Source organism: Podarcis filfolensis (assembly GCF_964270895.1).
Source record: "Podarcis filfolensis genome assembly, chromosome: 8".
Taxonomy (NCBI): Eukaryota; Metazoa; Chordata; class Lepidosauria; order Squamata; family Lacertidae; genus Podarcis; species Podarcis filfolensis.
The window spans coordinates 60,681,544-60,692,116 of NC_139611.1; the positions used below are offsets into that span (position 1 = coordinate 60,681,544).

Consider the following 10,573-nt stretch of genomic DNA (forward strand, 5'->3'; position numbering starts at 1 on the left):
AACCACTACACCACACGGGGTCAGCATGCTCCTTGCTTTGTCATACGACACTTGACCTGAGAAGATCAGCAGGTGGCAAACTCTTATGAAAATAGAGGGGAGAATTTCAATTAAACCTGTATTTCAGGGCAAACCCAGCTAGATTTGCACTTTCCAAAACAATACAGAACGGAAACAGAGCCACCTTTCGAAACTTGGCACTTATCTGTATTTTGTAACAAACTTCTGCAGCCAACAATGTGTCCAAACATTAAAATACAGGGGCAAAATATTATTGAAAATAACATACAAAAATGCATTGTTTCAGGCAAAATTGCATTGAAGATTATGTATTGTTACACTCTCTGCCCAATCTTTGTCGAGCGATGCAAGATTCAAGGGGTCTTGGTGTCCTTTGGAATGAGGCATGACCAAGCCTAGTGTCTTTATGAAATATGGTTTATTTACCTATATTTACACCTGAGTTTTATGGAGAGAAAGTTTGCAGCAGTTGCATTCCAAGAGGAGCTTGTTCTTCCCAGCAGTGCAGCAATGGATCTAGACGCATCCTAAATGCCACCTCCCTGTATCTCTGACTGCTGCCCTTCAGTCCCACATGGAGTTCTGCCCTCCTCCCCCTTCTTCCCAGCAGCCCCTGCAGAAAGCAACTCCTCCCCTTCCGCTTCCAGCATCCGGCCCCTCCTCCCCCGTCACCCTGACAGCCTCTGTATCTCTGTTTCTCATTGCAAAGGGCATTTTCTCTTTCCTGTTGCTTACATCATGCCAGTGGTTAACCTACCCCAAAAAGCTACTGGGTAGAGGGTCTGATGTTACCATTATCAAACAAACCAGGCCATTACCAGCCTTTTGTTTCTTCAGCATCCACCCCCAGCAAGCCGACACTCTGAATTTATGAGTTTGCTTGAATTCTAACCCTTCAGTGAATGTAGAGATTATTAAAAGAATCATAACAATATATTAGGCAAAATTGCATACAGATGGGTGCTTATTAAGAGAAATGTGAGCTAAAATGCTGGTTAATTCTTTCATGAGGATTTAAAAAAAAGAATGGCAAATTGATGTAGAACTGAACTTAAGATGGAAAAAATGAGAAACAGAGATAAATAGAAACTGAAAATGTCCCCATCTCTAGTCACAGGTGGTGTTTGTTCCACATAACTAAGGCAAATTCTATTTCTGTTCCCCCACAGGCCAAATAAGATGCATTCTGTGCAGAGTCCAGGAGAAAAAACAAACATAATTTGGGAGCTCACAGCTTTGCCGGCTGTGGCTAATGGGAGTCGTTCTCCAAAACATGGAGGGCACCAGGTTGGCAAAGGCTGATCTGGTTCTGCAGGTAGGAGTAATCAAAACAGGAGGGATTTGCCATGCTGTGTCAGACAAACAGTCCACCTAGCTCAGTGTTTTGTTATCTGACAGTGGCCCAAAGCATCCTGGGAAATGTTGGTAGAGCAATCAGATACAATACAGGGTAGGGACTCCTTATTAGCAGGGCCACCATTTTTGAATCCTGGGGGAATGGGAGGCAAAGATTTGTTTATCATATTGATATCCCACCTTCCTTCCATCATGTAATGGCAATGGTGTAGAACAGGGGTAGCCAATATGGGGGTTCCCTCCATATGTTTTCAACTACAATTCTCACCTGCCCCAGCCAGCATAGCCAGCAGTCAGGAATTGTTGGCGTTGCAGTCCACAACATCTGGAGGGCACCATGTTGGCTGTTCCTCCACAATCCTAGTGTCCTCTGGAGGTTTGGCTGATGGGTGCTGCAGCCCAAAACATCTGGAGGGAACTAAGATGGCATAGAGCTGCTAAAGTAATCTGACCCAGATTTGCTGGGCTTCCCTCAGGATATTCCATCATGGTCCTCCAGTATATCAGAAACCTTCATTGGGATTGCATCATAGGGAGGTGAACAAAGAACCCTAGACTGGCTAGGCTGAATAATTATGGGCTGAGTAGCTCTTTTTTTCTTTTCTTTTTTTGCATTCCCTTTCTTTAGTAGTGCACAGTCAGGGCTTAAGGAGTTGATTACCTCTTTGCACTCTGGGCCAGCGATCACTGTAATTATTATTATTAGCAAATTATATGGCATATTGAAAAGGGAGGCAGGCGCTGTCGAAAGGAATAAACGGGGAATAATTGAACAGCAAGTCTCACACATGCCTGGAAAAAATTTTACTTCTTCTGCTCTCTAGGAGTGACAGGTAAAAGTTTAAGGGCAGGGGGCCCTTTGCCCTGCTCCTTGCTCTATTGGGGTATCTGTCTCTCTCCAGTGCCAGCTTTTGGGCAACGTGGGAGCCCACTGAGCTGAGGGGGCTAAAAATTGAAAAGAGAAGATCCATAATTGAGACTATCCATTTGTGAGCGCCAAATTTTGGCCTTGCACAAGGTGCCATATTTAATTGCCAAAGTCCACACCTGATGAACTCTCTCTCAGTTAGTTACTTTATTCTGCAGGAATTCAAAAGCCAGTTTGAGGAAGTGAATTGGGCTTCTGGAGGGCTTCTGCAATATTTGCATAGTGGTGGCTGCTGAAGGGGCCCCATTCACTCTCCCATCATAAATGGCTATATGCATAAATGGCTTCATGGCTATATGTGCCAGTTTCCCATATGTCCAGTTGCACCACCTGCCTTTTATGACATCTGCCTTGCACAGAACTGGGGCTCACTGCAAGTGGGTGGTGACTTGCCGGTACCTGGCATGCAGAACAGTGAATCAAGCAACCTTGCAGAATCAAACAGCAAGCAGATAATGTCTCCAGTGATCTTTGCAGTCCATGAAAAATATTCCGCAGTTCGTTCTTATGTATATATTCACATTTCTGTTGAGTCTGCTCACGTATCATGGGGGGGGGGGCTGCCAAACGGAACTCACAAGCAGATAAATAAAAATTGGTTTAGATTATAAGCAGCATGCCCAGGGAGATATTTGCCATTTCCGTTTTATACCTTCCCATAGTTTGGGAATTGGTTATATCTAGTTTAAGGCAGCACTCTTTGTACGTTTGCTTTGATGGACTATTCTCTGCAAATCTCTTGAAAGCAGCTGAACCTGTGTGTGACTTGGCAAGCATGTTTGGTGGGCATGAAAATGGAGTTTCTTGACTTTCCCCCACCCAACTCTTTCTCTCTCTCACACACACAAAGACACTCAAAGGAAGAATGGAAAGGCCTGTGTCCATTGGTGCAAATAATGGGAAAGTGAGTGTGATGCACTAGGATCACAGCTCAGTTGCAGTTCAGTCCCAAGACTTGGTAAGAAATGAGGAGGGAGAAGAGAGAGACCTGGAAAGCAGGTAGCCAGTTATATTGGACATTCAATACAAGGTACTATAATAGCGTTGTGTACACAGCTCAAGGAAATCAGCCCTGAGTGCTCACTGGAAGGACAGATCCTGAAGCTGAGGCTCCAATACTTTGGCCACCTCATGAGAAGAGAAGACTCCCTGGAAAAGACCCTGATGTTGGGAAAGATGGAGGGCACAAGGAGAAGGGGACGACAGAGGACAAGATGGTTGGACAGTGTTCTCGAAGCTACCAGCATGAGTTTGACCAAACTGCGGGAGGCAGTGGAAGACAGGAGTGCCTGGCATGCTCTGGTCCATGGAGTCACGAAGAGTCGGACACGACTCAATGATTAAACAAAAACAACAACACAGCTCAATGGCACGGCACTTGCTATGCATGCAGAAGGTCTCTGGCTCAGCTCCTGTCATCTCCAATTAAAAGGATCCAATAGCAAGTGACATTCTGCTTGAGACCCTGGATATTCACTGCCAGTCAGAGTAGACAGCACTGGGCTAAATCAAGGGTGGGAATACTGTTGTACTCTGGCTGTCATTGGACTGCAGCTCCCATCAGGTCAGTCAACATGACCAATTATTAATTAATTAACTTTGTATACCGCTGTTCATCCGAAGATCTTGGGGCAGTTCACAGCATCAAAATACAAAATAAACCACAGAGAACATAATAGAAACAAGAATAAAAACAAAGCAAACCAGCAACCCCCCCTCCAATAAATACGTTTTAAAGGGCATAGACTGTTAATCAGCCCAAGGGCTGGTTGAAGAGGAACATTTTCGCCTGGTGCCTAAAGATGTATAATGGAGGTGCCAATGAGGAAATGCACTCTGCACATATTCGGAGGTACTCTTGTTGTTCTTATGATTTCATCTGTTTCAAAGGTGAAACACAGCCCTGAAAACAGATTTTGGTATTTATATAGGTGACCACTGAAGTTCCAAACACTTATGAATGACAATAGCTACATAAAAGAACCAACTCCATTCATTGAGAAGGAAAGCAGAGTGTTATTGCCACCACTAGAAGGCACTCTGGCCCAACAGGCCCATTCAAATCTTTCAGCGGAACGAAACAGAGAGCGGGTTAATTTCCATTGACTAACCTGGCGCATCTAATATGAAGCCATCACTTTGAAATACAAAGGGAGGTGAGATTCCTTGAATGTCGTGTCCTGCTCATTAGAGCCAACAGCCAAATTTTGCCTAAAGCGAAATTCTAAAGCAGATACAGATATTCTTGCTTGGATGAAACATCCGAAAGGCCAAAAGGATTTCAGTAACATCGTTAAAGGTGGGTTTAGTCTGTACATCCATAAAATGCTCCCAAGTTTCACTTAGAGTGAAATTTTGAGGCTGATGTTTAGGCCCCTGCTAAACAACAGGGAAGTTCAAGGAAAGCAAAAAGTTTAGACTAGTGACAATTCTCTGGATTTATTTTTTTAAAATGGGGGGGGGGCATTCCTCATAGCCACATTGCTAACCCCTTCTTAACACATTTATGCAAATATGGGTCACTTCCAGATTGTCACTATTTTGGGTTGGGAGGATTCAATCACATACTATTTGGGTTTGCACAATTAAAGTAGATTAAATGGCTCTGGCATAACAAATCCATTTTTTAAAAAAAAGAAGAAGCAGGTGGACTTTTCTCAGTTAGGAAAGTAATGGAGAAATGCATCCGAAAGTGTAGGACAACAATTGATAGATAGGAAAATGAATAACCTCCATGTACACAAATCCAAATGATAATAACTCAATAAAGACCAGATATGCCCATTGGGACTGGAAGGACAGAAGGCAGAGAGACCAACAGTAGGCAGAGGCAGAGCTAATGTGAGGGACAGTCATCTAATTCTATCTCCATCCTCTGCCCTCCTGAGTTGTATGTAGCAACCTGGAGACCAAGCAGGAGGAAGCTGGCCTGCAGGAGAACTCTCTTGACTGGTGGTTGTAAGTGACAAGGCAGGCTGGTGTGGATTGGCTGAGGGCAGGCTGAGGTTGGTGGGGCAGTGCCCCAATTTCCCCAATGGGCCAGCCTCCATGGGTTAAACCTTCCTGCATGCTTCGTGCAAGCATATCAGGATGAATGCTCAATGAACAAGTCATCTGGAGGAGTCCATCAGTTGAAAGAACCAACCCCTCTCATATTGCATTTGCCGTAGGACACAGGCAGCAGGTTCAAATTCACACTCAGCTACCAAACTCTCCCCAAGTGCCCCTGGGGCAGTTGCTCTCAGCCTAACATTCCTCAAAATTCCCCACAGAGTTGCTGGTGGAATGAGCCACAGGCCCTGTGCTAAGCAAATGGGAAGACAGGAAAGGTGAGAATTAATTTATTTATTAATTAATTGTGAATAAATTTAAACAGGAATTGACTTGACATAGGAAGCTGCCTCCTGTAGAATCAGGCCATTGGTGCATCTAGCTATTGTATATACTGTCTGGCAGCAGCTCTCTAGCTGTTTATTTCATACAGTTTACTGGTATATCATAAAATAAATTTAAGCTGCTGCACATGGAAGTTCCATCTTGCTAGTATAACCGATAACAGTATAACATTAACAATTCCAAATAATGTCATATAACCTACTGCGGTGGTAAATTAACTGCAATGCACTTCTGAATGCAAGCTTCCCTTAATAAGGGAGTGGCTCTGGCTTCACCTTGCTCCTTACATGGACAAAGGGAAAATCTGTGGAGATTTACTTACCCATCATGTGCTTGGTCAGGATAGGGGTGTTAGGTGCACCTAAATGTTGGCTATCTCTGCATGGCAATGTGATCAAGTAATGGGCTCTCTGAAACCATCCATACTTCGCCCTACAGATGTGATGCAACAGGGTCAAGCAAACATAAGTTTTCAACATACCTGAATGAATAAAACCATTAGGTCTCTCCTTCTAGATCAGAACAGCTAAGGCTGCTGTTTTCAACTGAGTTACATCTTCCAATCTTTAAAGAGATCTGGGGAAGGCAAGTGTTCCACAGGTGTACTTCTCCATGGGCTTTTGCCAGGGTGTAAAAATACAGTCATCTGGCCTGGTTGAAATACACAAGGTCAGCTCTGGGTTGGAAGTGGTGTCCAGCAGAATTATCTCTGGTAGGCTCCTCATATACCAGCGAGCTACAGTGGCAGGTTGCCATATAACTTTCCCACAATGCCCAGGAGTGCTTGATGTAATGACTTTCTCCCTCTGGCATCATGGGAGATTTAAATGGCCACCCACCACTGTTCATGGCTGGTTGCCCAGAGCAGGTATCAGTGCAGAATGGCCCTGGTGCAGCATGAGGACCCAGGCGGTTGCCCAAAGTTGCCTGCTGTTGATACCAGGCCTGGGAATATGGCAGCTTTAAGAGCAGTGGAAGCCAAGGATGCCTCAGGCCCCCTAATTCTGAGGCCTGTACCTCAGAAGCAGGGCCAGCCCTCCCATGAGGGCAAGGTGAGGTGACTGCCTCAAGTGGCAGGATCCACCAGGGAAACAGATCCCAATGCCAATCTTTCTTCCCTCAGCTTGTTCCTAATGTAGATCTTCCCTCACTCCTTCTCCCCTGACACCATTTTGGGGTCTGCCTCATGTGCCAAAATGCCTTGGAAGGCCCTGCTCAGAATGGATGGATGAACAGGAGTGAGGGCAGAAAGCCGGTTCTGGATCTGCCCAGTTCTGGATTCAGACATTGTTAAGAATTTAAGAACATATGAAGAGATTTGCCCAGGTCACAAGGAGAACATCAGAAGAACCTGTGGCCCATCTAGTCCAGCCTCCTGTTCTCATGCTGAATGAGATGCCCTTAATAGGAAGCCCCAAAACAGGAACTGAGCACAGCAGCACAGGCCCCACTTGTGATTCTCAGTAACTAGCATTCAGAGACATACAGACTCTACCAGTGGAGGTAGAGAAGAGCCATCCTCGCTAGTAGCCATTCATAGCCTTCTCCTTCATGAATCTGTCTAACCCTCTTTTAGAGCCATCCAAGTTGGTGACCATCACAGTCTCCTGTGGGAGGAAGTCCCACAGTTTGTGGGCTGTGTGAAGAAGGACTTTCTTTTGTCTGCCCTGACTCTTCCAACATTCAGCTGCATTGCTAGCGGAGAGGGAGAAAATATTTCGTCTATCCACTTTCTCCACCTCTTACATAATTTTTTAAACTTCTGTCATGTTGCCTCCTCTCTCTGAAACTAACGCCTTTTCTCTAAACTATAAAAGTCCCAAATGCGGCAACCTTTCCTCATAAGGGGGTTTTCCATCCCCTTGAACATTTCAGTTGCCCCTTTCCAGTTCTACAATATCTTTATTTAGTTGGACTCCAACTCCCATCAGCCGCAGCCACCAGGACCAATGCTCAGAGATTATGGGTGTGGCAGTTCAGCCACCCTCTGGTGGACCCATACGAGTGTCATTAAGAGGTGGTCAGTTTTCAGGAAGGAGGTTATGGGTCCTCCCTCTGTCCTTCTGCTCACCTCAACCCACCGCATGCTACCCATTCTCAGCTATGTGTTGCTGCAGGGTCCTATCGCCTGGCAACCACGGGTTGCCTTGCTCAGCCACTTCCATGTTGAGATGATGTTGCTAGGCAACCACCATTTGTTTTATTTATGAGTGTTTAAAATAATAATAATAACAATAATAATTCTAGTCTGCTTTTCTTCCACAAGGAAGAAAACAGATGACAGTGTAGAAATGTCAAAACAAACTAAAAGAAACAACAGAAGAAAATGGTACAGTGGCCTTTCCCAGGTCATGCTAGCTAAGGCTGATGGGAGTTGTAGTGCAAAACATCTGGAGAGAACCTTGTTGGGAAAAGCTAGTCTCGAAAAACATCAGCAGTTAGAACAGAAAGTGTAGTCAATAAGGCCCAGGAGGAAGGTAGCATCCTCATTGGTACAGCTTCCTCCAAAGGCCTCTTTAATGTCCAGGATGCTTAAAAGAATGCCTCACCCGCTGCATACCCAACCAATTACTGTATTCTGCAGGAGAGGGAAGGGCCTGCAGATACCGTCCTATCAGGAGGTCCGTTCTGCATTATGTCAGAATGGGGCCTTTAGTGTGGTGGCACTTGTTCTTTGGAACACCCTCCCTGTTGCATATCAGACAGAGCAGGAGCCTTCTCTGTGGTCTTTTCGATGCCTGCCAAAGACATTCCTCTTTCAACAAGCCTCCTAAGATATTTATCCCAGTTGTTGCCTGTCTTGGAATCAATTTGATTTATGTATGTCCTGTTGTTTTAAATCGTTTTGAAATCTGTATTTCTCTCGATTTTATATCTGCAACTGATTTTCTATGTTGTTACATTGTAAAACACTTGGGGATGCCTGACACGAAGTGCTTCATAAATGAAATAAAGAGGAGGACGTGGCCATGTGTTCATTTTGCACAGGTATTCATATAAAGATGGGGTGATGGAGACCTCTGTAGAAAACATTCCTGAGCTTGGGTGGCAGAGCTCTTTGTGCTTTGAGCTGATCCAGCAGGATTCCGTGGTCAAAAGCCACACACACCCTGCGCCTTTTCTCCAGATAAAGGTCTAGAAAACCGGTATCATTCAAGAGTGCTTGCAGCTGCATTGCCACCAACTTTAAGGTTGTAAGCACAGGAGCATGGCCTTTGTGTGCAGATGATCCCAGGTTCAATCCCTGGCCTCTCCAGGCAGAACCAGAGACAATCTCTTCCCGAAACCCTGGAGAGATGCTACCAGGCAGTGTACTGAACTAGCTGGGCCAATAGTCTGTTCCAAAATAGGGCAGCTTCCTGTGTTACTATCAACTCCCCCCCCCCCCCCCCGCCAAAGCAAGTATTAGCAAATGGGCAGTAGTTGCCAAGAACCATCAGATCCTGGTCAGGTTTCTTTAGGAGTGGGCTGCATCACCGCCTCCTGGCTGGCCTGCTAGAACTCAGTTGCCAACCACTTGGCTTTCCTTTCCTTGGCCCTTGCTTCTTGCCTACCTGCCTGCCTCACCCTTCTTTGGCACCAGAGCAGCTTAGCCAATGGCAGGAAGAGACCCTTTAGCCGGTCCCATTCCTCTGCGACATTCAGAGCAACTCAATCAGTTGCTGCTACATAGAAGCTTCAACAAAATCCTTTAGCTCAGGGACAGTGTTCCAGGAGCCAGGGATGGACTGGGCCAGAGGCAAAAGTGGGAGGAACAATAGGTGTGGCTCTCACTTTGTACAGTAAGCCACACAAAAGACAGAGGTTTGCAGAGTTGACTCAAGACAAGTCGACTTCCTTCCACTGTAACCACACCTCTGACCTGGACAGGGCAGGGTGCTTACAAGCAAACAAGCAAACAAGCAAAACATGGGAAGTAATCTGAATAAGGGGGCTTGCTTCTTGTGCTGCAATCTCCTGAACCAAAGCCAAATGAATTTGGCGCATCCGTAGGGTTCAGCATAAATGCCACAGCTATTGCCAGGTGCTTGCAGCTAAAGCAAAGGTGAAGAACAACAGGCTCAGCCGGTCAGAGGAGACCCACTGGACTCTCTCTGGGTCACATCCCACCCCAGCCTCCTTGAGTGCTTTTGCCTGGCTGGAAAGTTGAGCTGCAACAATGTCTCTTGCTTGCCTGGATGGAGGCTGGGGAGATGTGTGTGTGAAGATGTTCATACCAACCTCCAGGGCTGGCCCTCCTGTTAGGCAATGTGAGGCATCAGCCTTAGGCTGACTTTGGGTGTCTTGAAAGGACAGCAGGTGATTTTGTTATTAGGTTTGCTATTATTGCACGTTACATCACCAGGAAGGAAGACGAGGTGCTTGCTGGATGTTCTGCCTCAGATGCCTAAAGTACCTGGCGGGCCTTGGCTGCTAAGTACCTTGACCTGGGACAGAGAGAGAGCCTGGCTCACTGCTTCAGGCAGCAAAATGTCTTGAATCGACTCTGCAAACCTCTGTCCTTTGTGTGGCTTACTGTACAAAGTGAGAGCCACACCTGTTGTTCCTCCCACTTTTGCCTCTGGCCCCGTCCACCACTGGCTCCTGGTATACTGTACTTGAGGGAGAAGGCAGGCCCAGAGGAGAAGGCAGTTCCTGCCACCCAGTTCTTCCCAGAGAGAGCTGACTTGATAGCAGCTACAATTTTAGAGTGGAGACCACACATCCAAAACAGATACTTGGGCTCACACTAAGATAAGTCCTGTGCCCAGAGCATATTCACTCACCTTTCAGTTCTAGAATGAAGTAAAGCCCGGCACCAGCAACTGGCAACGTTGCTGGCCTCCGCCTGGGGCCCTGTTCCAAGCCACTGGGTTGAAGACCTGCCATTTA

General features: G+C 46.0%; 1 protein-coding gene across 1 annotated transcript in view; it reads right to left on the minus strand.

Moving 5' to 3' along the window:
• The window catches only part of SMIM12 (small integral membrane protein 12), a 34,466-nt gene extending 26,614 nt beyond the window's left edge, over positions 1-7,852 (minus strand). The window contains exons 1-2 of the mRNA XM_083625659.1: positions 7,773-7,852; positions 6,024-6,133 (exon numbers count right to left, since the gene is read on the minus strand). Coding sequence (XP_083481785.1) covers positions 6,024-6,030 — 7 coding nt within the window. The 5' untranslated portion in view covers positions 6,031-6,133; positions 7,773-7,852. The remainder of the gene's footprint in view (positions 1-6,023; positions 6,134-7,772) is intronic.
• Between the last annotated feature and the right edge of the window lie 2,721 nt (positions 7,853-10,573).